The sequence below is a fragment of the Gorilla gorilla genome, chromosome 20 (genome assembly GCF_029281585.2).
Source record: "Gorilla gorilla gorilla isolate KB3781 chromosome 20, NHGRI_mGorGor1-v2.1_pri, whole genome shotgun sequence".
NCBI classification, from domain to species: Eukaryota; Metazoa; Chordata; class Mammalia; order Primates; family Hominidae; genus Gorilla; species Gorilla gorilla.
This window is the reverse complement of record NC_073244.2, coordinates 25,521,942-25,547,974: the sequence shown is the minus strand read 5'-3', so window position 1 is coordinate 25,547,974 and position 26,033 is coordinate 25,521,942. Positions and strand designations below refer to the sequence as shown.

General features: G+C 52.3%; 1 protein-coding gene across 4 annotated transcripts in view; it reads right to left on the bottom strand.

Annotated features, from left to right (window-relative positions):
* Positions 1-26,033, bottom strand: part of SLC25A42 (solute carrier family 25 member 42) — a 48,822-nt gene that overhangs the window by 8,577 nt on the left and 14,212 nt on the right. For 3 of the 4 annotated variants that reach the window (XR_008674260.2, XM_019015372.4, XM_004060352.5), the window contains exons 2-3: positions 8,142-8,256; positions 2,454-2,559 (exon numbers count right to left, since the gene is read on the bottom strand). Coding sequence is in view for 3 of the 4 variants with exons in the window: in XM_019015372.4 (XP_018870917.1) it covers positions 2,454-2,559; positions 8,142-8,222 (187 nt within the window). In the remaining variant the exon portion in view is untranslated. Of the gene's footprint in view, positions 1-2,453; positions 2,560-8,141; positions 8,257-17,596; positions 17,707-26,033 lie in introns of those variants that run through there. The other variant, XM_055372235.2, reaches the window with a different exon arrangement.

Below are 26,033 nucleotides of genomic sequence, written 5' to 3'. Positions count from 1 at the left end.
CCCGCCTCCCTCACCCCTCACCACCGACCACTTGCGTGTGCAACATGCATGCATGCCTGCTGCCTCAAGGGTTGAACCCCAGTTCCCTGCAGAACACAACACCCTGCACCTGCTCATGCGCACTTAAAGGGGCCTGCCCTGGCCAGGTGCAGTGGCTCAAACCTGTAATCCCAGCACTCTGGGATGCTGAGGCGGGTGGATCACCTGAGGTCAGGAGTTCGAGACCAGCCTGGCCAACATGGTGAAACGCTAACTCTACTAAAAAAAAGTACAAAAAAATTAGCCAGGCATGGTGGCAGACTCCGGCAATCCCAGCTACTCGGGAGGCTAAGGCAGGAGAATCGCTTAAATCCAGGAAGTGGAGGTTGTGGTGAGCCGAGATCGCACCACTGCACTCCAGCCAGGGGGACAGAGAGAGACTCTGTCTCTAAATAAATAAATAAATAAATAAATAAATAACTAAGGCTGTCCCTTTCGAAGGCCTGCCAGCTCACTGGATGCCCATGCCAGCCAAGGAGGAAGCGGATATCCATGCCTCCACTTTACGGAGGAGGAAACTGGGACACAGAGAGGGTAGGGGATCGGCTCAAGGTGGTGGGAAGGGCCTGGCTCAAGCCTGCAGATTCTTCCCAAACAGCTGAGGGGCAGAGGGCCCGGGCCGTAACCATCTTGCTTCTGGGCCCTAGGCAGGAACTGGTAACTGTTTGAAGGGGGCAAAGGCCACCTCTTCAGAGGACCCTGTGACTAACCCTAGCGAGGGAGGGCGAGGGTTTCTGTTGAGGGTTTAATTTCTGTCCTCTGAAAAGCTATGTCTGAGTTCTAACCCCTAGTCTCCAAGAAGGTGACCTTATCTGAAAGCAGGGCCTTTGCAGATGTAATAGAGTTAAGGTAAGGTCATATTGGGTTAGGGTGGGCCCTAAATGCGAATTGGTGTCCTTAAGAGAAAACAGGCCGGGAGCGGTGACTCATGCCCATAATCCCAGCACTTTGGGAGGCCAAGGCGAGTGAATCACTTGAGGCTAGGAATTCAAGACCAGCGGGGCCAACGTGGCGAAACCTGTCTCTACTAAAAATACAAAAAATTAGCCAGGCGTGGTGGTGTGTGCCTGTTGTCCCAGCTACTCGGGAGGCTAAGGCAGGAAAATTGCTTGAACTGGGGAGATGGAGGTTGCAGTGAGCCAAGATCACACCACTGAACTCCAGCCTGGGTGACAGAGCTAGGCTCTATCTCAAAAACAAACAAACAAACAAAAATAAATAAATAGAGAGAGAGAAAACAGACACACACAGGGGAGAAGGCCACGTGATGACAGAGGCAGAAATTGAAGCCATGCGGCCACAAGCCAAGGAGAACCAGGAGCCCCCAGAAGCCAGAAGAAGCAAGGAAGGATCCTCCCCTAGAGCCTCTGGAGGGAACGCAGCCCTGCCCACACCTTCACTTCAGACTTCTGGCCCTGGGACTGTGAGAGAAGAAATTCCTGTTGTTTGAGGCCACCTGGTTTGTGGTGCTTTCTGACAGCAGCCCCAGGAAACTCGTACAGATTCGAAGTGGATTTTATTATTTATTTATTTATTTATTTATTTATTTATTTATTTTTGAGACAGAGTCTCTCTGTCACCCAGGCTGGAGTGCAATGGCGCGATCTTGGCTGACTGCAACCTCCGCCTCCCAGGTTCAAGCGATTCTCCTGACTCAGCCTCCAGAGTAGCTGGGATTGCAGGTGTCCGCCACCATGTCCAGCTAATTTTTGTATTTTTAGTAGAGGTGGGGTTTCACCATGTTGGCCAGGCTGCTCTCAAACTCCTGACCTCAAGTGATCTGCCCGCCTTGGCCTCCCAAAGTGCTGGGATTACAGGCAAGAGCCACTGCGCCAGGGCCTCTGAGTGGATTTTAAAGAGGCATTAAAAAAACCCAGTTGAGTGCAGTGGAGCACACCCATAGTCCCAGCTACTTGGGAGGCTTAGGCAGGAGGATCACTTGAGCCCAGGACTTTGAAGCCAGCCTGGGCAACAGAGAAAAACCTCATTTCTGGCCAGGCGCGGTAGCTCAAGTCTGTAATCCCAGCACTTTGGGAGGCCGAGGCGGGCGGATTACGAGGTCAGGAGGTCAAGACCATCCTGTCTAACATGGTGAAACCCTGTCTCTACTGAAAATACAAAAAAATTAGCCGGGCATGGTGGCGCATGCCTGTAGTACCAGCTACTCGGGAGGCTGAGGCAGGAGAATGGCGTGAACCCGGGAGGCAGAGCTTGCGGTGAGCCAAGATTGCGCCACTGCACTCCAGCCTGGGTGACAGAGCGAGACTCTGTCTCAAAAAAAAAAAACAACAAAAAACCTTATTTCTAAAATAAATCTAAAAATAAAAGCCAATTTGAAGCGTGGTTTGGGGGCCATGAAGGAGGAGGTGACCACCTGGCAGCTTCTCTAGCACCTGGGGATGGCCAACACTTACCTTGGAAGATGATTTTGGTTCGGTCCAGGGGAGCTACCGCTGTTTTGGCAAGGGCACCAGCCAGGGCCCCGGACAGCAGGGAGCTGAGCACTTGCCTGTGGTCACGCTGCAACAGAACATGTGATCAGAGGTCAGAGGGCAGGGGGTCGGCTCCGCAGAGGACCTTGCCCCAGAAGTGCCTTCCTTACACCCTCTGGGCCGGGGCCGAGGGATGTACCCCACCCTGAGTATGTTGGCCTTGCTTGGTTCTGGGTGATCTGTGGTGGGTCCACAGGCCACAGAGCCTACTGGGGACACAGTGAAAACCTCCCAAGATGACAGGTACCACCCACTTTGGAGGTGAGGTGTGCAGGTTTCACATTCTCAGAGACAGGCTCACAATAGGACTGGCCCACGTGCAAACTTCAGTTCCCTCCACAGCCTGTGTGCACCTGACTACGGCACTGTGGCATTTTAGGTACACAGGGACTGAAAACAGGCACCAGGGACCGTTGGGGTCGGGGGGTTGGCAGTGGGTATCAGGCAAGCAGACCCTGACTCTGTGCCAGCGTGTCCCTTCCCACAACTTCCGATCAGGACTCCAGAGGTAGGCATCTATGACTCTTCATCCAGCCCAGTTGAGGGGGTAACAGCGACATTGACGACGGCTGCCAACCCGCGTTGACTGCTCCCATGCCAGCCTGAGAGCCATCGCTTTCTGGAGTCCTCTGGAGCTGCCCAAGTCCCCTGCTCCCCCACAGCCCTCCCTCCTTCCCTGGAAGGTCACGCCGCACAGCAGTGTGTCCGAGCCCTGTGGGATCCCACAGGCACCACCTGCCCATCAGGTTGGAGTTTCCATTTCCCCCGCTGACTCGGCCACGGGACTCTCACTGAGAAGTGGAGAGAGCATTCTGGAAAGTTCTGGACGGGAGGTACTCTGATTCCATTTCCCCAGTGGACTTGGCCATGGGACTCATGGAGAAGTAGGGGAGAGCATTCTTCTGCCTCAGCCTGCAATGCTTTGCTGTCTGAATGTAACGTGGAAGAGCAGGTTGTTCAGTGACTCCCAGGAATCTGCGAAGTCCCACCAGACAAGGGCATCCTGAAGGGCCTGGAGCCCCACAGTGCAGGGTGGGGGTGTGTACAAGACCCTTCCTGTCCCCGTGGTGCCACTGGTCCACACAGAGAGCCAGATGCCAACAGAATCATCAGATGAATGCAAATACAGCCACCCATCGGGAAGGTGCCGCGAGGAGGTGGCCCAGGGTTCTGTAAGAACTCTGGGTTGGTAGGTGAGAGGCTGAGCTTGAAGGATGAGGTGCAGGTCACTTTGGGGTGTGTGTCATAGTATTAGGTGGGGAGGAATTAATACTCAGAGGCTAGGGTGAAAAGGAGCAGGGGACCCTGGGGGACCACAAGGAGGGCAGATTTGCTGGCACAGGGAAAGGGAGGGGGCCCAGAGAAGAGAAAGGAGATGGGAAAGAGAGGTGGGTGCTAGATCCTACAAAGCCTGGCAAGGAGGCTGATCTTTGCCCAAATAAATGGGTTATTTTTATTTTTATTTTTTTTTGAGGCACAGTCTCGCTCTGTCGCCCAGGCTGGAACACAGTGGTGTGATCTCAGCTCACTGCAAACTTTGCCTCTCGGGTTCAAGCGATTCTCCTCCCTCAGCCTCCTGAGTAGCTGGAATTATAGGCAAGCACCACCACGCCTGGCTAATTTTTGTATTTTTGGTAGAAATGAGGTTTCGCCATGTTGGCCAGGATGGTCTCGAATTCCTGGCCTCAAGTGATCTGCCTTTCTCGGCCTTCTGAAGTGCTGGGATTACAAGCATGAGACACCGCGCCCGGCCGAAATGGGCCATTTTTAATATGACCAGAGTGGGGCTGGGCACTGTGGCTCATGCCTATAATCTCAGCACTTTGGGAGGCCGAGGCGGGCAGATCACCTGAGGTCAGGAGTTCGAGACCAGCGTGCCCAACATGGTGAAACCCCATCTCTACTACAAATACGAAAATTAGCCGGGCATGGTGGTGGGTGCCTGTAATCCTAGTTACTCAGAAAACTGAGGCAGAAGAATCGCTTGAACCCGGGATACCAAGGTTGCAGTGAGCCGTGATTGCACCACTATTCTCCAGACAGGGTGACAGAGTGTCTGAAAAAATAAAAAATAAAAATAAAAATGTGACCAGGGTAGAAGCGGCTCCTGCAGAAACCCAGGATAGATATGGTGGAGGCTGGAGATGGGGAAGGGATGTGGCGCACTACTCAGGTGTAACAGGCAACCGGAGTCGGACTGAGCATGGCTGCCCCCACCTCTGGAGTTTGCTCAGCTCAGTGTGTGGCTCGGGGTAAAGGGCTGGGCCTGAGTCTGTCCGCACACTTGGCCTGAATCCCAGCTCTGCCCTGACTGAGCTCAGGCAGAGGGTGCCCTCTTTGGTCTCCCAGTCCTATCTTTGCAACGGCAAGGTGCCAGCTCTCAGACCCTCTCCCACATGTCCTGGGCTACCCAGCAGCCTTGCACCCCCAGTCTGGTTCCACAGAACACAGCCTCTTTTTCCTCAATGCTCCCAGGGTCCCCTCCACCAGCCCAGCCCTCCCTTCCTCAAAGGGACAGATTGCACAGCGATTTTGTTTCTGAGGCCAAACTTCGCCATGGAGTTTGATCTTCTCCTAGCTTCTCGGAGGCTGTCTTTGGGGACCTCTGCCTTTTCTGGGACATGCAGCCAGGTTGCAGATGTCTGGTTCCATGAGCTTTGAGAATTGCGGGCACTTGTTGGTGGTCCCAGCAGCAGTCCAAGGCCTTACCAGCTCCAGGCCAGTTTCTTCTCTGAATCAGTCGGACCAGCTGCTCCCCTCTGGAATGGGCCTCTGTGTGCAAATGGAATATTCCATGGAGAGTGCCTCCCTGCACCCTGCTGGAGACACAGAGTTCTTCCATCTCCTCCATTCGGTGGTTACCTCCTATCAGTTTGTCGTTCTGTTTGTTTTTTGAGACAGTCTCTCTCTGTCCACCAGGCTGGAGTGCGGTGGCGCAATTTTGGCTCACTGCAACCTCTGCCTCCGGGGTTCAAGTGGTTGTTTGTCCTGCCTCAGCCTTCCCAGTACCTGGGATTACAGCTGCGCGCCACCCTGCCTGGCTAATTTTTGTATTTTTAGCAAAGATAGGGTTTCTCCACGTTGCCCAGGCTGGTCTCGAACCCCTGAGGCTCAGGTGATCGCCTGTCTCGGCCTCCCAAAGTGTTGGGATTACAGGCGTGAGCCAGCGGGCCCAGCCGAGGCTCTTAACGTTACAAAGCCAACTCTGTGTTGTTTTTTTTTGAGATAGGATCCCACTCTGCCACCAGGCTGGAGTGCAAGTGCACGATCATAGCTCACTGCAGCCATGACCTCTTGGGCTCAGGTGATCCTCCCACCTCAGCCTCCTCAGTAGCTGAGACCACAGATGTGTGCCACCACACCCAGCTAATTTTATTTTTTTGCAAAGACAAGGTCTTGCTATGTTACCCAGGCTGTTCTCAAACTCCTGGGTTCAAGCAATCCTCCCGTCTTGGCCTGCTAAAGTGCTGGGATCTCTGGTGTGAGTCACCATGCCTGGCCAATGCCAAATCTTAGTATCAGGAACACATGTCCATAAACTGCACCTCTCCAGGTAGCCACCAGTGGCACCTGGAGGACGTGTGTTGGGGCCAGTTCACATGCTCAGTGGAGGCTGCTGCCTCTAGCTGATACTTCCAGCTCCTCTCTAATGAACACAAACACTTTATTATCCAAAGAGCTGGGAGCAGGCATCACTGAGGGGTTGAAGTTTCAAGATCCATCACGTGGGGAGATCCTACGAAAGAAGGATTTGTCGGCCAGGCAGCTGACAAGAGAAAGTGGGCAATCCCAGATGGGATGCATGTTGGCCATAAACACCGTGGGAAGAAGCTCAGTATTTTTTTTTTTTTCTGAGACAGGGTCTCACTCTTTCGCCTAGGCTGGAGTACAGTGGCATGATCTCAGCTCACTGCAACCTCCACCTCCTGAGTTCAAGCGATTCTCCCACTTCAACCTCATGGGGAGCTGGGATTACAGGTGCGTGCCACCACTCCTGGCCGATTTTTTGTATTTTTAGTAGAGACGGGGTTTCACCATGTTGGCCAGGCTGGTCTCGAACTCCTGACCTCAAGCAATCCTCCCACCTGGGCCTCCCAGAGTGCAGGGATTACAGGTGTGAGCCACCATCCCAGCCAAGGCTCAGCTTCTTAACCAAAGAAAAGAGACATTGCAGAGTGAGTCCCTCCCACCTTGGGGCTGGCCAGGCGGACCAAGAGCAATGTTGTTGGGGCCTGCCAGTACAGAAGAGAATGGGCATGTGTGTGTGACGCCCGGCAAGTAACCAGCACTGGCGCATTTCTGCGTGTGGTTCAGCAGCCACCGCTGCCTCAAGCTTGTCCACGTGGTGGGATCCACGTTGCAGACCCCTCCTCTCCGGCATGCAGAGCAACAGCCATATCCAGGTGTTCTTCCAGCTCTGTTGGGACCTTCACTAAACTTCAAGGCACGTGCCTGCCCTGTGCCTCAGTCACCTGGTGGTGACCCCAGTGAATGAGTCCTCCCGCCCGCCTGCTGCTCTGAGATGTCACCTGGAATCCGGGGAAAGGTCGGGAGGCCTGGAAGATGACGCCACCTCAGCCTTTGACCCCATGGACTTTGAAAACTGCCTGTGCAGTCGGCCTGAGTCAGGCCCTGGGAGTGCGATGATTTCTGCATGGGGCTGGGTCGGTCTGTGTTTCAGGTTCAGCTGAGAGGACTTAGGGGCCAGTGGGGGTTCTGGTTTCTATGGTGAACAACAGGGCTGACCCAATTGCTTTGAGAGAATATCTTTTCTTCAGTGGAATTGTGGACTTAAGAGGTGAACTTGGAAATGCAGAGTAAAGACCAAGCATGCCCACCCCCTTTGGCTCTCTGCATTTGGCTCTTTTTTTTTGTTTTTGAGACAGGGTTTCACCCTGTCGCTCAGGCTGGGGTGCAGTGGCACAATCTTGGCTCACTGCAACCTCTGCCTTCCAGGTTCAAGCGATTCAACTGCCTCAGCCTCCCAAGTAGCTGGGATTACAGGTGTGCGCCACCACGCCTGGCTAGTTTTTATATTTTTAGTAGAGACGGGGTTTCACCATGTTGCCCAGGCTGGTCTCAAACTCCTGGTCTCATATGATCCTCCCACCTCAGCATCCCAAAGTGCTGGGATTATAGGCATGAGCCACCATGCCTGGCCTTGGCTAATTCCTTAGTGTTCCAAAATCTGAGGGAGAAAAGGGGGCTCCAAGACATGTCTGATACCTCAGGCTTCCCACCCCACGCTGGCACTGGGTTAGGTTTTGGCCTCTTACCAGGTGGCTGGGCTGGTTGGATTCACATCACAAGTGGGGCTTTTGGTGGAATAGAGGGTGGCTGGCGTCCTCCATCCCATGATGGAGTATCTGGGGCTGTGGGAGCGGAGAGGCTCCACCACTCCACCCTCAGCCCAGGTAGGAAGGGGTACCAACATGCACATCCTAGGTGCAGGGTGATTTGTGATGGGCTGCATGGAGCACAGGAGAGGGATCCCTGAGCCTGTTTGGAGGGGGCGCAGAGGCTGGGAGGAGGGGGCAGGGAGCCTGGGAGGGGGGGTGGGGAGGCTGGGGCCCCAGGAGAACACCCATCCCAGGAGGCCGGGGTACTTGCCTTTGATGAGACGGACGAGGACAGGACAGCCTCAGCATCCTCATGCAATCGCACTGGGCCTTCCTTCACACCATTACCCATACCAGGCCTGCTCGGAATGGCAGGAGACTCGGTCCTGGGGGGGTAAGGGGAGGTGGTAAGATACGGCGAGATCCTGAGAGATGGTGGGTGTTCCACCAGCCTTTTCCTATCCCGGTTTCTGGCTCCCTGTGTGGGGAGGGATGCCCTCAACTGCATTCCGCAGCCACGGTCCTGTGTGTACTGCTTAATCATTTACAAAAGCCTTTCTTGTTGGTACTGGAATGTAATCCTCACAAACAGTCTGTTCTTTTTCCAAATCTGGTGCCCAGGGAGCAAACAGGCTCAGAGAAGTTAAGCAGCCAGCCAAGGTCACACAGCTACCAGCGGGTTGTGGGGCCAGCGTGACCGAGGTGCTCAGTGCCAACACCACTGTCAGGCCAAACATCCAGTGGGCACCGAGGTGCTCGGTGCCAATACCACTGTCAGGCCAAACATCCAGTGGGCTTGTGTCAGCTTGGATCCGAGGGTCTCTGTCCACCAAAATACTTTATTTTTTATTTATTTATTTTTTTGAGACAGAGTCTCACTCTGTCACCCAGGCTGGAGTGCAGTGGCACGATCTTGGCTCACTGCAACCTCCACCTCCTAGGTTTAAGCAGTTCTTGTGCTTCAGCCTCCCAAGTAGCTGGGACTACAGGCGCCCGCTACCACACCCAGCTAATTTTTTATTTTTAGTAGAGATAGGGTTTCACCATGTTGGCCAGGCTAGTCTCAAACTCCTGACCTCAGGTGATCTGCCTGCCTTAGCCTCCCAAAGTGCTGGGATTACAGGCATGAGCCACCGCACCCGGCCTTTTTTTTTTTTCCCACCCAGGCTCGAGTGCAGTAGAACAATCATAGCTCACTGCAGCCTCAAATTCCTGAGCCCAAGTGATCCTCCCACTTAGTCAGCTAAGGGTGTTTTTTTGTTTTTGTTTTTGTTTTTGCTTTGACAGAATCTCCCTCTGTAGCCCAGGCTGGAATGCAGTGGCATGATCTCGGTTCACTGCAGCCTCTGCCTTCCAGGTTCAAGTGATTCTTGTGCCTCAGCCTCTCAAGTACCTGGGATTACGGACGATTACTACCAAACCCAGCTATTTTTAATTTTTTTATTTTTAGTAGAGCTAGGGTTTTGCCATGTTGGCCAGGCTGGTTTTGAATTCCTGGCCTCATGTGATCCTCCTGACGTGGCCTCCCAAAGTGCTGGGATTACAAGCATGAGCTACCGCGTCCGACTGGGTTGGCTAATTTTTATTTTTCATTTTATATTTTGTAGATACAGGGACTCACTATGTTGCCCAGGCTGGTCTGGAACTCCTGGGCTCAAGCGATCCTCTGGCCTCAGCCTCCCAAAATGCTGGGATTCCAGGCATGGCCACCGTGCCTGGTTAGTTCCCACGTTTTAAAATCATCCAGTAAATGAAAACGCATTACTGCAAAGTGAAGCAAAGGGTGCAGAGGCCCCAGAGCAGGCATCAGTGCCGGTGAGTGATGCTGTACAAAGTGCACTTGGGATTCTACTACACCAGCCTCCACTGCTGACTCTCCTAGTGAACATGGACCCATGGGCACTGGCTCTGGGAGAAACACCTGCTTCAAAGATGGGGCCAGAGAGAAAGGATGAGCCTGAAGCACGTACGTGGAGGTGCCAGTCATGGAGGGCATGCTCAGAAACAGAAACCAAAGCAGATGGGTGTGGCGAGGGGGTCATGGGCACCCACTGAAAGAACGCTTGATGGCCAAAGCTGGAACAGTTTGAGTAGAAATGGAAAAAAACATAAAGCATCATGGATGAAAGCCTGAACTATAAAATAACCATGAGTCCATATAATATAAAGAAATGACAGAATAAGTAAGTACATGGTAGGGAAGAGACAAATCTCCCAGGCAAAGGATTCCCAAATAGCTCAGCAGCTCGGACCTCCAGGAGGGGCCATGCCTCCTGCCCTCAGGTGTGGCTGCGCTTAGCGGCTTCTTTCCAAAGAGTGCAGTCTGGAAAGGGGGCTGTCAGTGACTGCAGCACAGAAACCTGATGGATCCCAGCTGGGCTAGGTGATCCAGGGCAACGCTGGCTGGGATAAGTCAGGTGGACGCATGTGCCTCTGATGGAGTGTGACGACTAGGGTCTTCCTCTCCCAGATCCATCACCCCATCTGACCGTGAGAAAAACATCAGGCTGGGTGCAGTGGCTCACGCCTGTAATCCCAGCACTTTGGGAGGCTGAGGCGGGCAGATCACGAGCTCAGGAGTTTAAGACCAGCCTGGCCAACCTGGCAAAATCCCGTCTCTACTAAAAATACAAAAATTGGCCGGGCATGGTGGCAGGCGCCTGTAATCTCAGCTACTCAGGAGGCTGAGTCAGGAGAATCACTTGAACCCAGGAGGTGGAGGTTGCAGTGAGCCGAGATCACGCCACTGCATTCCAGCCTGGGTGACACAGCGAGACTCTGTCTCAAAAGAAAGAAAGGAAAAAACACCAGACACATCCCACCAGAGGGGCATTCTCCAGCAGCCCTGACCACTGCTCCCCAAAACTGTCACGGTCACCAAAAACAAAGAGCCTGAGAAACCGTCTCAGCCCAGAGGAGTCTAAGGAGATGTGAGGACTAAAGATCAGGTGGGATCCTTGGACAGAGAAAGGACATTCAGGAAAAATGGAAGAACGTGAATAAAGTGTGGAGCTCCATTAATATTAATACCATCTCAGCACTTGTTCATTAGTGAGGCAAATGCAGCACAGCACTGTGAGAGGTTATGCGTAAGGGACGCTAGATGTGTGCGGTGTCGGGGAACTTGGTACAGCCTTTGCAATTTTTCTGTAAATCTAAAACTGCTCTCAGCTGGGCGTGGTGGCACGCACCTGGAATCCCAGCACTTTGAGAGGCTGAGGTAGGAGGATCGCTTGAGCCCAGGAGTTTGAGACAAGCCTGGGCAACATAGTGAGACCCTGTCTCTAGAGAAAAAAATTAGTTGGATGTGATGGCATGCACCTGTGGTCCCAGGTACTCGAGAGGCTGAGGTGAGAAGGTCACCTGAGCCCAAGAGGTTGAGGCTTCAATGAGCCGTGATTTCAGCAGTACACTCCAGCACGGGTGACAGAGCAAGACTGGGTCTCAAAAAATAAAAATAAACAAAACTGCTCGCAAACAGACAGAAACCAGGTCCTAAAGACCTTTCCCAGCCGGTTGCTGGGGGTCGGCATCTTTCATCATCAGCCTATGGGATGCACTGCATCTGTTTCACCCCGCCCCCCGCAACAATCAGCCATGTCTGACTGCTGCCCAGCACCACCCCTGCCGCTGCAGACCCTGGGGGCTGTCCTTGCACTTGGGCGCTTGGGTGAGAACGGCGCAGCCTCTCTACTCCTTGATTCCTAGAATCGAGGTGCTGGGTCAGGTGGCCTGGACATGTTCTGCAAAGTTACCTTCCCCAGAAAGGATTCAGCCATTTGCTATCCCCCAACAGTGGGTGAGGTGCCCGAGGCCTGGGTCCTGGCCGAAGGGGGTCCCTCCCGCCCTCCTGTGGGCTCTTGCTCTGAGCTCCTCAGGAGGTCACAGTCCTGTGAGGAACCGTCTCCCCAGAAGGGCATTGCGGCCTCAGACCCTCCCTTGGCTGCACCTGCCCAGCCTCTGTGAACAAGAAGAGCCACCAGACAGGGCTGCCTGCAGTGCCCATGGTACCATCCTTCACTGGATCACCTGCCCAGGGCCAGGGCTCAGCCTCGAGTGGCACCCACAGACATAGACAAAGTCACTGCACAACCTGGCCGGAACTACACAAGTGTGCTAGGCCCTGCAGGTGACAGAGCACTGATGGCAGCTGGGGCTGGGGGACATAACTGGAGGGGGTGGAACGATGGCCCCTGAAAGATACACCCTGCCCCCAGAACCTGTGAATGTGACACTTTTAGGAAAAAGGGTCTGTGCAGATGTGATTAAGGCAAGATCTCTAGATGAGGGTTAGGGTGGGCCCTAAGTGCAATGACTGGTGTCCTTGTAAGAGACAGAGTAGGAGACACAGACACAGTGGGGAGGGTTGAAGATGAGGCCTGGAGCACGGTGGGCCACCACAGCCAGTGCATGATCCCACAGCACAAGAGCGGCCTGCTTCTGTTCCAGCTGCCTCCTCATCCCTTGGTGAGGCCAAGGAGGGAGTCCCAGCACCACCAGCACCCGCCACCCTCCCTGTCTCAAGAGGAAGAGGGCCCCAGGGCACCAATGCCTGCAACCATCAGAGACACAGGTTTTCATGACATTCTTTTTGTTGTTGCTGCTGTTTTATAGTCAGGGTCTTGCTCTGTTGCCCAGGCTTGGGTGCAGTGGCATAATCATAGCTCACTATAGCCTCGACCTCCTGGTCTCAAGTGATCCTCCCACCTCACCCTCCTGAATAGCTGGGATTATAGGCTCATGCCACCAGACCTGGCTAAGTTTTTAATTTTCTGTAGAGACAGCGTCTCCTTATGTTGCCCAGGCTGGTCTTGAACTCCTGGGCTCAAGTGATCCTCCTGCCTCAGCCTCCCAAAGCGCTGGGATTCCAGGTGGGAGCCACCGCACCCGGCCATAACATTCTTGTGTTTCCACTGTACTTAATTTGTTTTTTCCCCATCACCTCCCATTTTGCAGAAATATTGAATTTATTTTTAAGGTAGTGATACAAACTACCCTTTATTTATTTTTATTTTATTTATTTTATTTTACTTTTGAGACAGAGTTTCATGCTTGTTGCCCAGGCTGGAGTGCAGTGGTGCAATCTTGCTCACTGCAACCTCCACCTCTCGAGTTCAAGCGATTCTTCTGCCTCAACCTCCCGATTAGCTGGGATTATAGGCGCGCACCACCACACCCGGCTAAGTTTTTGTATTTTTAGTAGAGACGGGGTTTCACCATGTTGGCCAGGCTGATCTCAAACTCCTTACTTCAGGTGATCTGCCTGCGTTGGCCTCCTAAAGTGCTGGGATTACAGGCATGAGGCACCGCGCCCAGCCCAAACTACCTTTACATGAATTTAAATTAGAAAAGACACCCATGAAGTGAATTCTGGAACTGGGTAGGACAGACCGCAGAACTGGGGGAGGAGGTCCCTGAGGATTTCAGCAGAAACGGGCCCAAGAGACACGCTTTTGTCTTTTGTCACAGCAGAAAGATGCTCCCTGTGTTCAGGAGTGAGCCGTGTTTGCTGCAGCTCAGGAAGGCAAAGGGAAAAGCCATGTGACATCCCGGACCCCGGGAACCACAGTGAGAACAAGGGATGGGGTTCGGGACATAATAGCCTAAAATATGACCTTGGCCTTTGAGAACACAGAAGCAGGAAGCACTGTTTCTTTTCCCTTCTCCCCAGAAGCAGGTCATGAGACCCTCAGGTGGGAGGTGCCTCCCCTGTACCTGGAGGAGGGGAACAGAAGATGCAGAGATGCCAAGAAGAACCTGAACAAACAGGCCTTGCTAAGTTCCCCCAAGGTTATTATCATTAAATCAGAAGCTTTTTGTTGTTGTTGTTGTTGTTTTGAGACGGGGTCTCACCCAGGCTGGTCTTGAACTCAAGTGATCCTCCCGCCTCAGCCTCCCAAAACGCTGGGATTACAGGTGTGTGCCACGGAACCCAGCCAGATCAGACCCTTTTGCCCTCTAATCAGATTTGCCCATGACTCTAATCTTCATCAAACCTAACATAAACATACGCAGGTTTACCTGTTTTGTGGGGAGGTCTTTGTTTCCGTATAAAGGCTCCCAAGACACGTAAAACTTGTTTTAAATAAATTTGTCTGCTTTTATCTTGTTAATCTGTCTTTTGTTACAGGGGCCTCAGCCATGAACCTAAGATGAGTGAGAAAAAGATATTTTCCTCTTCTGCATGGGGCGGCCACTTGGGGTGGCACCTCTGCCCCTTAATGAGCAAGCAGACACCTGGCTGTGACTTTCAAGAAGGGGTGAAACTGACACGGGAGCTCCTAGACATCATTTGGGGGGTTGGGGGACAGACACGCTGGTTTTGCTTCAAAACCCAAACTTGGCCTTCTTAAAATGTTAAGTCACTCACAAGTTCAAAGATGATTTATATAAAATAGGATCTGCAGGCCAAGGTGGGACAGGACACTAGATTGGCCACTTGTCAAAGTTTTTGCCTAAGAAAACAATCTTTGGAAAGGGCCCAAGGAAAGCTCAGAAGGCAGACTCCTGCTCTCCCTCCAGGGACCCCCAGTGGAACAGACATTCCTGCTGAAATGCCTTACTCTTCTCAGCTCATTTGTTAGAGTTTAGAGGTGTTTTTTGTTTTTGTTTTTGTTTTTTGAGACAGAGTCTCGCTCTGTCACCCAGGCTGGAGTGCAATGGCGTGATCTCGGCTCACTGTAACCTCTGCCTCCCAGGTTCAAGTGATTCTCCTGCCTTGGCCTCATAAGTAGCTGGGATTACAGGCGTGTGCTGCCATGCGCAGCTAATTTTTGTATTTTTCTGTAGAGACGGGGTTTCACCATGTTGGGCAGGCTGGTCTCAATCTCCTGACCTTAGGTGATCCACCCTCCTCGGCCTCCCAAAGTGCTGGGATTACAGGTGTGAGCTACCACACCTGGCTGCCTGGAATCTGATTTTTTATATATATATAAAATTTATTATTATTATTATTATTATTATTATTATTATTATTATTTTTGAGATGGAGTCTTGCTCTGTCACCCAGGCTGGAGTGCACTGCTGCGATCTCAGCTCACTGCAACCTCCACCTCCCGGGTTCAAGCAATTCTCCTGCCTCAGCCTCCTGAGTAGCTGGGATTACAGGCACGCACCACCATGCCTGGCTAACTTTTTTGTACTTTTACTAGAGATGGGGTTTCACCATGTTGGTCAGGTTGGTCTTGAACTCCTGACCTCGTGATCTGCCCGCCTCAGTCTCCCAAAGTACTGGGATTATAGGCGTGAGGCCCCGCGCCCAGCCCTGGAATCTGTTTTAAAGTTCAACTGCGCATTTGTCAAATTCAGAGTATAAGTTGAGCTCTCTCTAAAGGGTGCCACCACGCTTTGTTTCAGGAAGTACAGAAAGAACAGGTGCCCATTTGAATCAAAGTTGAGGATCACTGGCCAGGCGCAGTGGCTCACGCCTGTAATCCCAGCACTTTGGGCCAAGGAGGGCAGATCGCTTGAGGCCAGGAGTTCAAGAGCAGCTTGGGCAACATGGCAAACCACTGTTTCTACTAAAAATACAAAAATTAGCCAGGTGTGGTGGTGCATGCCTGTAGTCCCAGCTACTTGAGAGGCCGAGGCAGAAGAATCGCTTGAACCCAGGAGGCAGAGGTTACAGTGAGCCAAGATCGTGCCACTGCACTCCATCCTGGGTGTCAGAAAGAGACGCTGTCTCAAAAAACAAAAGAAAACGAAAAAAAAAAATGTCAGGCGCAGTGGCTCATGCCTGTAATCCAAGAACTTTGAGAGGCCAAAGCAGGGGGATCACAAGGTCAGGAGATCAAGACCATCTTGGCTAACATGGTGAAACCCTGTCTCTACTAAAAAATACAAAAAAAAAAAAAAAAAAATAGTCGGGTGTGGTAGCACATGCCTATAATCCCAGCTACTGAGGAGGCTGAGGCAGGAGAATTGCTTGAACCCAGGGGGCGGAGGTTGCGGTGAGCTGAGATGGCGCCATTGCACTCCAGCCTGGGTGACCAGAGTGAAACTCCGTCTCAGGCCAGGCGTGGTGGCTCACACCTGTAATCCCAGCACTTTGGGAGGCCGGGGCAGGCAGATCACGAGGTCAGGAGATCGAGTCCATCCTGGCTAACACGTTGAAACCCCATCTCTACTAAAAATACAAAAAAATTAGCCAGGTGTGGTGGCGGGCACCTGTCGTCCCAGCTACTCGGGAGGCTGAGGCAGGAGAATGGTGTGAACCCGGGAGGTGGAGCTTGCAGTGAGCCGTGATCACACCACTATGCTCAAGCCTGGGTGACAGAGTGAGACTTTGTCTCAAAAAAAAAAAAAAAAAATTGAAGATCAGATTTATATGCAGGGCTGGGGTGGGGTCTGGAACCGTTCCTTAGAAACTCCTGGTAAGAGGCAGAAGAGGTGCAGGACAATGGCCAATCCACACATGGCAACAAAACTGTGGCCCAAAACCTGTGCAGCAACCAGCTCCGGAAACCAACCACCAACCTCTGCAGCATGCTCAGGACCTGGTCAGTGATTGCAGCTTCTCTAACACCGGCCCCCCTTCCAACTTAGGACCAACCAGAGAAAGCCAATTGTACTTCCCTAAGCAACCCCACAGGACACCTGCTGTTAGCTGGCTGCCCCCAGCTTCCCCAGGCCAACAGCCTCCTGTGGGCTCACTTGAGCCTGCCCTTTTCCACTCCACAGCTCTCCCTCTCCCCTGCCTGCCTTGGAGCTTCGGCTGACTCCCTTGCAAACTCTGAATAAGCAGCCTGTGCTGCTCTCATTTGGATGGTCTTTGTTTTTCCAAGTAGCTCAATAAATGGGGGAGAAGAGACAGCACTTCCTTACAGTTGAATTTCAATTAATAAATGCAGATGGAATGATGGAAATAGAAAACACCATTAGGCAAAGGCTAGTATTAATTGTTGCCATCAAGAACCATGGGGACGGCTGGGCACGGTGGCTCACACCTGTAATCCCAGCACTTTGGGAGGCCGAAGTGGGCGGATCATTTGAGGTCAGGAGTTCAAGACCAGCCTGGCCAATATGGTGAAACCCCGTCTCTACTAAAAATACAAAAATCAGCTGGGTGTGGTGGTGTGCGTCTATAATCCCAGCTACTCGGGAGGCCGAGGCAGGAGAATCGCTTGAACCTGGGAGGTGGAGGTTGCTGTGAGCTGAAATCGTGCCACTGCACTCCAGCCTGGGCGACAGAGCGAGACTCTGTCACAAACACACACCAAAAAGAGATCCTGACATCTGTGACAATTCAGATGAATTTAGAAGATACATGAATAACCGAATAAGCCAGGCACAGAAAGACAGATGCTGCATGATCTCATTTATATGTGGAATTAGAAAAAAAAAATCAAATACGTAGAAATAGAGTAAAATGGCGGTTACCAGGAGCGGGGGGAAATGGGAAGATTGTAGGTCAAATGGAACAGAGTTACAGTTACAGAAGGCAAGTATGCTAGAGATCTAATGGACAGCATGAGGACTATAGTTAATAGCATTGTATCAATTACTGGTAACCTCACCCTCCCCACCCAGCGCACCTCCCCCACACACGGTAACTATATGGGATGATTTTTATATTAGTTTGTAGTTTGTTTGACTACAGTAATCACTTCACTATATATGTATATCAAAGTAAATATATCAGAACATCACATTTCCCAACATGGGCAACATGGAAAAGCCCCATCTCTACAAAAAATACAAAAATTAGCCAGGTGTGGTGGCATGTACCTGTAGTCCCAGCTACTCAGGAGGCTGAGGCAGGAGGATCATCTGAAACCAAGAAGTTGAGGTTACAGTGAGCTGAGATCGCACCACTGCACTCCAGCCTGGGTGAGAGAGCAAGACTATGTCTCAAAACGAAACAAAACAAAAAAAGCAAAACCCCCCAAAACCACACAACATGTTGTACACGTTAAATATAAACAATTTTAAAATGTTATTTCAAAAAAAATGGACTAGACTTAAATAAAATAAAACCATGGGCAGATGCTAAAATGAGTGGGTGAAAACAGGATGAGAAATAGGGTGTTTGCGTGGCCTCTGAGCATCTCCCCACAGGAAACTTAATAATTTCTCTGGACTGGGTGCAGTGGCTCATGCCTGTAATCCCAGCACTTTGGGATGCCAAGGCAGGTGGATCACCTGAGGTCAGGAGTTCGAGACCAGCCTGGGCAACATGGTGAAACCCTGTCTCTACTAAAAATACAAAAGTTAGCCAGGTATGATGGTGCTCACCTGTAGTCCTAGCTACTCAGGAGGCTGAGGCAGGAGAAACGCTTGAACCTGGGAGGCAGAGGTTGCAGTGATCATGCCACTGCACTCCAGCCTGGGTGACAGAGCAAGACTCTCCCTCATAAAGTGCTAAAACAAAGAAAGCCTGGAGAAAACCAGCAGCTTCTGGGGCATGCCAAGTCCAGGAAACACACGTTGGGTGTCTGTGGCTATAGAAGGACTAGCCGGGTGATCTGACTCCTCTCGGTCCGGGCCCTCCAGGGCACATGGTCCCAAGGGGTACTGTGGAGGGTGACTCTGAGCCAGCGTGGCTACATCCAGGGGCTCAGTGTTGAGGGGCAGGGAAGGGCGCTGGCAGCCCTGGTTTTCAGGGAACCCATTGCCCTTCTCAGCAGAGTGCACCCTGACCCTGGCTGGCCCCCTCCCCTCCCCTCTCCCCTCCTCTCCTCTCTCCCCTCAGAGTGTCTGGGGCCATGCTCAGGCAAAGGCCTTCCTTCCTCCAGGGCCTGTTTCTGCCTCTGCATGTGGGGGTGAGAATGGGGTGAAGACACAGGCACCCATACAACACAATAGTGGCTATTGGCCGGGTGTGGTGGCTCACACCTGTAATCCTAACACTTGGGAGGCCAAGGCCAGCCTCACCTGAAGTTCAAGACCAGCCTGGGCAAAATGGCGAAAGCCCATTTCTACTAAAAATACAAAAATTAGCTGGGCATGTGGTGAGCACCTGTAATCCCAGCTATTCGGGAGGCTGAGGAAGGAGAAGAGCTTGAACCTCGGAAGCAGAGGTTGCAGTGGGCTGAGATCGCGGCACTGCACTCCAGCCTGGGCGACAGAACGAGACTCCTTCTCCAAAAAAAAAAAAAAAGAAAAAATGTGGCTATTGTTCAGAGATCCCTTTGCCCCTGTGCTCTGGAATCCTCCCAGCCTTAACTGAGGAGTCTCAGTTCAGCTTCACAGCTGGGGAAGCTGAGGCAGTCTGAGTGCTTGCCTGAGGCCACAGCCACTGGCTGGTGGGGCCTAGCTGGGCTGAAGACAATGGTGACAATCACTGCCGCTAATGACTGGGGGCACCGTGGTTCCTCTTTACCCCTCATGGTGAGGTGCTGTTTCCCTACTCTGCAGATGAAACTCAGGGAAGTTTGGCCAAGTCCAAGGACAGAGGGAACTCAGGCCCCAGTGCAGGATCCAAAAGCCACAACCGGGTCCTTCTCCATGGAGCCTGGCCCCTAGGCAGCCCACAGCCACCGAGGTGAGTCTCAACACCATTTCATCAAGCACTCTAGAGGACCATGTACCCCCACCTTTTTTTTTTTTTTTGAGATGGGGTCTCGCTATGTTGACCAGGCTGGTCTGGAACTTCTGGGCTCAAGTGATCCTCCTGCCTTACCTCACCTCCCCAGTAGCTGGGATTATGGGTGTGAACCACCTTGCCCTGCCCATGTGCCCTTACTTAAGACTTTGCTTAACCTAAAGGAACAGCCAGTTCCAGGGGCGTAGGAGGGCAACTTCCCCCAGGTGACCTGCACCTGGACCTCTTGGGTAAGGTGGGTTCAGCCAGGGGTCTCTGTCAAGTGGGTATTCCTCATTCCCTACTCTACTCTTTGGAAGCAGCCCAGTCTGATGGGATGGGGATGGGTTAAGCTCCACCTCCCGGAAGGGGGAGCATCGACGGATAGGACTTGGAATTATTCCACAGGGATGGCTGTCTCTCCTCCCCCATTTATTTTTTCAGTCATTGATTCCTATCTGTGTGGCCTTGTGGATATTCACTTTGCACTGTCCATTAAACCCAAATGCTCCATTACCCTCTGGGGATGTGATGCTATACATCCACCGCCGTAGACAAAGAAGCGGGTTTGGAGAGGGAAGGTGGGTGGAGATTTCACTACAATGAAGAGGTTGCCCCAAAGACTCAGGTGGCTGGAGAAGCTGAACTGGATATACCTATGTCAGTGCATCTGTGGGCCCCGTGGTGGACGCTGGGTGGGAGATGGTGTGTGCAACACCCCAGAGGTGCCTGCCAGGGCACGCTGTGATGGTGGGATGCAGGCAGGTATGTGCACGGTCCAGGCATGTTGTGGTGGTGGGGTATGGGCAGGTGTGTGCAGGGCCCTGGAGGTGCCTGCAGGGGCATACTGGGGTGGTGGGGTGCAGTCAGGTGTGTGCAGGGCCCCTGCAGGGGCATGCTGGGGTGGTGGGGTGTGGGCAGGTGTGTGCAGGGCTCTGGAGATGCATTTAGAGGCAGTTGGGTGTCAGATGGTGTGTGCAGGGGCCAGGAGGTGCATGCTGGGGCAGTGGGGTATGCAGGAGTGAGGAACCCTTTCACTTTTTCTGGGGCTCTCTGCCCCTTGCCCAAGCTGTACCTCTGCTCTGCATCCTCACTGTTCCTGTGACTTCCCTCCATGACACTCGTTCACTGTGCTGGCCTGGCCTGGTGCCTGTGCAGTGAGTGCTGAGGGTTTGCCAATTCAGGCCTTCGCCGTTGAAGTAAGAGGAGCCCCAGAAGAGGCTGAATGACGCTGCTGGGCAGGGCGGGGGCAGGAGGCCAGAGAGCCGAGGCTGGAGATCCTGAAACTCTCTTGTCCTGACATTTGGGGTGACTTCCCTGGAAAGGGGAACCTTAAGGACCACCATAATGGGCTGCATTAGACTCAATAATGGCACTCAAAGATGTCTGCATCCTAAACCCTAGACACCATGAATATGTGATCTTACATGACAAAAGGGACTTTTTAGATGTGATGAAGTTAAGGGTCTTGAGATGGGGAGACTGTCCTGGATTATCTGGATGGCCCCAATGTAATCACCAGGGTCCCGATGTGGGGATGCAGGAGAGGCCAGGTGCAGTGCCTCATGCCTTGTAATCTCAGCACTTTGGGAGGTGGGAAGATCGCTTGAGGGCCAGGTGAGAGCAGCCTGGGTAACATAGTGAGATCCCATTTGTACAAAAATTTTAAAAATTAGCTGGGTGTGGCCAAGCGCAGTGGCTCACACCTGTAATACCAGCACTTTGGGAGGCTGAGGCAGGTGGATCACCTGAGGTCAAGAGTTCATGATCATCCTGGCCAACATGGTGAAACCTCACCTCTACTAAAAATACAAAAAAAATTAGCTGGGTGTGGTGGCACGCACCTGTAGTCCCAGCTACTCAGGGAGGCTGAGGCAGGAGAATCACTTGAACCCAGGAGGCAGAGGTTGCAGTGAGCTGAGATCGCCCCACTACACTCTAGCCTGGGTGACAGAGGGAGACTCCATCTCAACAACAACAACAAAAAAATTAGCTGGGCTTGGTGGCACATACCTGTAGGAGGCCAAGATGGGAGGATGGCTTGAGCCCAGGAGTTGGAGGCTGCAATGAGGTGTGATCACACCACTGAACCCCAGCCTGGGTGACACAGCAAGACCTTGTCTCAAAAGCAAAAAAAAAAAAAGGCCAAGATCAGTGGCTCATGCTTGTAATTCCAGCCCTTTGGGAGGCCAAGGCAGGTGGATCAATTGAGGTCAGGCATCGAGACCAGCCTGGTCGACATGGCAAAACCCTGTCTCTTTCAAAAAATACAAAAATTAGTCGGGTGTGATGGCACATTCCTGTAGCCCCAGCTACTTGGGTGGCTGAGGCATGAGAATTGCCTGAACCCAGGAGGTGGAGGTTGCGCCACGGCACTCCAGCCTGGATGACGGAGCAAGACTCTGTCAGGAAAGGAAAGGAAAAGGAAAAGGACCAGAACGAACAAAGATAGAGGCAGGAGAGCTGGAGGAGATGTGAGTGCGCTCCGCTGCTGGCTTTAGAGGTGGAGGGAGAGGCCCTGGGGGATAGAAGCTGGGAAAGGCAAAGACACAGATTCTCTTCCTGAGCCTCCAGAAGAAACCCAGTCCTGCACTCCCATTTTAGACTCCTGATGACCAGAACCTAAAGATGACAAACGTGTTACTTTACGCCTCCACGTTTGTGGTGGTTATGGTGGCAAAAGGAAGTGGACACAGGCTGTCACAAGGGAAGAGGACCAACTGGGCCACTGGCCAGGGGAGTGACAGGAGGTGGACGTCAGGCTGACGTCAAATAACCAGACACTAGAGCTGCCAGCCCTAGTGGGAGTGGTCCCAGGAGGCCAATCACTCCCATGACAACGTGTACCCAGACTTGCGACCAGTGACCAGGTGATCAGGTCGGCCTCCCTGAGGGGCAGTGTCCAAGGCATGGCAGAACCACATTCCAGCCACAAAATGCAAAGCCCATGGGGCTAGTGAGAGAAGGAATGGGTCTCCAGGGACAGAGGTCACTCGGCTAAAGGAGCGAAGAGGACAGTGAGGCAAGGAAGCCAGAGGACACCACGGGACCACTCGGGTGACAGCGTAGGGCCTGGAAGGTAGGCTGCAGTGGAGGGAGGTGGCGGGTGCCTCAGGAGCCTGTCCAGGTTCTGCCTGAGACCTGGAGGTGGTGAGGTCGTTTCCTGGGACAGGGAGGCTTGGATGGGTTCGGGGAGGAAGCCCCAGTTCCCATGACCCCCACCCTCAGTGGCATTCTCCTCTTTGTCACTATAAGGGACAGGTAGTCTACGCCCATCAGCCCCCACCTTGGCTTCCCAAGCGAGAAGAGGTTGTCAGAACTAGTGGTACCACCTGAGTGTGCCATGACACTGCCAGGGACGCTATGAGGACGACACATGAAACATGCTTCCGTTTATTTAAAAACAGACGGGCCAACTGGCACTGGAAACACTTCTTTCCAGGTTCTGTTGTTGGGGTGTCACTTCCTCTCATCATCACCCCCTGCCAGGCTGGTCATAGTGGTGGTCCCTGTGGTTCCTTATGGGTCCAGTGCTGGAAAGTCACCCTGGGGCCACTTGGGACATCCTGCAGAAATGTGCCCCAATGACAAGTCTGTGGGGAGGGTATTTCTCCTTCTTCCCTTCCTCTCTTTCCCTCCTTCCCTCCCTCCTTTCTTTTCTTTATTCTCTCTTTCTTTCTTCTTTTTTTTATTTTTTCAGGGTCTCACTCTGTCACCCAGGTAGGAGTGTAGTGGCACAATCAGCTCATTGTAACTTCAAACTCATGGGCTCAAGGGATTCCCCAAACTCCTGCCTCAGTTTCCTGAATAGCTGGGACTATACATGTGTACCACCATGCCTGGTTAATTTCCCTCTCTCCCTCCCTCCTTTCTTTTTTTTTTTTTTTAATTTTATAGGGTCTCTCTCTGTTGCCCAGGCTGGAGTGCAGTAGCGCAATCTCAGGTCACTGCAGCTTTGATCTCCTGGGCTCAAGAGACCCTCCTGCCTTAGCTTCCCAAGTAGCTGGGACCACAGATAGGTACCACCAAGCCCAGCTAATTTTCGTGTTTTTCGTAGAGACGGGGTTTCACCATGTTGCCCAGGCTGGTCTCAAACTAAGCTCATGCAATCTGCCCACCTTGGCCTCCCAAAGTGCTGGGATTACAGGCATGCACCACCACCATGCCCGGCCTTAATTTCTTAATTTTTTTGTAGAGATGAGGTCTTGCTATGTTGCCCAGGCTAGTCTCGAACTCCTGGCCTTAAGTGATCCTCCCACCTGAACCTCCCGAAGTGTTGGGATTACAGGTGTGAGCCACTGCGCCTGGCTTGGGAGGGACCTATTTCGTCAGCAGAACCCTGAGCCCTGAGCCTGGTCCAAATGAAGGAAGAGAACGCTGTACTTCTGGGTGAGAGCCCCTCCCCTTGCCTCCTTCCTTTTCTGTCTCCTTACTCATGGATCCAATGGGTGGGGGGTGGGGCTGTCCTTATCCCTAAAATGTCACTGCTGGGGCACAAGCAGTGACCCTTCACCCTCAGTCACCTGCTGAGGAAGCATTTCCCTTTGTGAACTTGAAGGCAGGGTCACAGATTCAAGCCCACTCTGCTCTTCACCAGATGAGCACCCTCAGGCAAGTGTACCAGCTCCCAGGACCTCGGCCTCCTCATCTGAGAGTTGGTCTCACCATCCCACCCCAGTGCTGGCTGACAAGCCTACACATGCGGAACACCCGTTCTCCTCCTGACTCCCATCCTGCCAAGCATCTGACTAAAACCTGCCAGGCGAGCAAGTGGAGAAACTGGTGTCCTTGTATGCTGGGAATGTTAGATGGGGCAGCCATTGTGGAAATCAGCCTGGAGGTTCCTTCACAAGTTACACAGGGAGATACTATTGTGGCCCAGCAATTCCACTCCCAGGCACAGAACCAAAGGGTCCACACAAAACTTGTGCATGGGGCTGGTCATGGTGGCTCACACCCATAATCCCAGCACTTTGGGAGGCTAAAGCAGGAGGATGCTTGAGGCTAGGAGTTCAAGACCAGCCTGGGCAACATAGTGAGGCCCCAACACAATAGAAACAATAGCAACAACAATGAAACTTGTAAATGAATGCTCCTAGCAGTAAGATTCACAACAGCCAAAAAGTGGAAGTAACCCAACTGCTCATCAACAGATGAATGGATATACAAAATGTTCGCATGACGGACTACTACTCAGCCATGAAAAGGAATGAAGCACTGATCCATGCTACAACATAGATGAACCTCAAAAACACGATACTGAGTAGAGAAGCCAGACACAAAAGGCCACATAGTGTGAGGTTCCATTGATATGAAATGCCCAGAACAGGTAAATCCATAGAGACAGGAACCAGATTGGTGGTTGCTAGGGGCTGGGGGCTGTGGAATGGGGAGTGACTGCTAATGGGGATGGGATTTCCTTTTGGGGGTGATGAAAATGTTCTGAAATTGGCCAGGTGTGGTGGCTCACACCTATAATTCCAGCACTTTAGGAGGCTGAGTCACTCAGATAACTTGAAGTCATGAGTTCAAGACCACCCTGGCCAACATGGTGAGACCCCCGTCTCTACTAAAAATACAAAAATTAGCTGGATATGATGGCATGCACCTGTAATCCCAGCTACTCGGGAGGTTGAGGCAGGAGAATCGCTTGAACCAGGGAGGTGGAGGTTGCAGTGAGCCGAGATTGCGCCATTGCACTCCAGCCTGGGTGACACAGCAAGATAAAAAATAAAAAATAAAAAATAAAAAATTGTCTAAAAAATAAAAATAAATAAAAAAATAAAAGTTCTGAAATCAGATGAAGGCAGTGGTTGCACAACACTGTGACTGTACTATATACCACTGAATCGTTCACTTTAAAACGCTCACAATGAGCTCACAATGAGCCAAGAGCACTCCACTGCACTCCAGCCTGGGGGACAAGAGCAAGACTACGTCTCACAAAAAAAAAAAAAAAAAAAGCTCACAATGATAACTTTCAAGTTATGTGCATTTTGACACACATACAAAAACCTGCCCAGGTTCCCACCAGCCCTGGGAGGCCCTTCTCTGCTCTGGCAGGATAACAGGGTGGTGGGAGCCTGGGTACACCCTGGGCTGACTCAGGCAGTGTTCATGACCTTGGGTCTCCCTTTTCTTACGGATCCTTCCCTCCCTACTAGGTTACTTGGAATTAGATTAGCTGCTGGACATTCGTATGTCACTCCCTCTGTGTGCTTGCTGCATGCTTGCTGCGTACATGCTCTGCGGAGGCACACCTTCACGGGCTCTATCGGTACTGCAAATGACCCACACAGGGATGACCATATGCACAGAGTCTATGTGGGAGGAGGGACATGGGGTGGGGGAAAGGGGTCTGTCCTGGGATCTGGAAGGGAAGGAGTACACCAGGGAGGGAGAACAGCAAGAAGGAAGAACCCAAGGCTGGAGTGAGCTTGGGCTGACCAGGGAAACAAACAGGCTGAGGCTGTGTCAGGCATACGCACCTTCATGCTGAATGCAAGTGGGCCATTGCAGGCTGTGCTTGTAGGGAGGCACAAAGTACCCCCACCGCCCAATGCCGGCTGGGTCTCCCACCTCCAGACCTCTGCTTCTGTCCAGTGCAGCCAAGATTCCCACAAGCCACGCCTGCCATAGAGG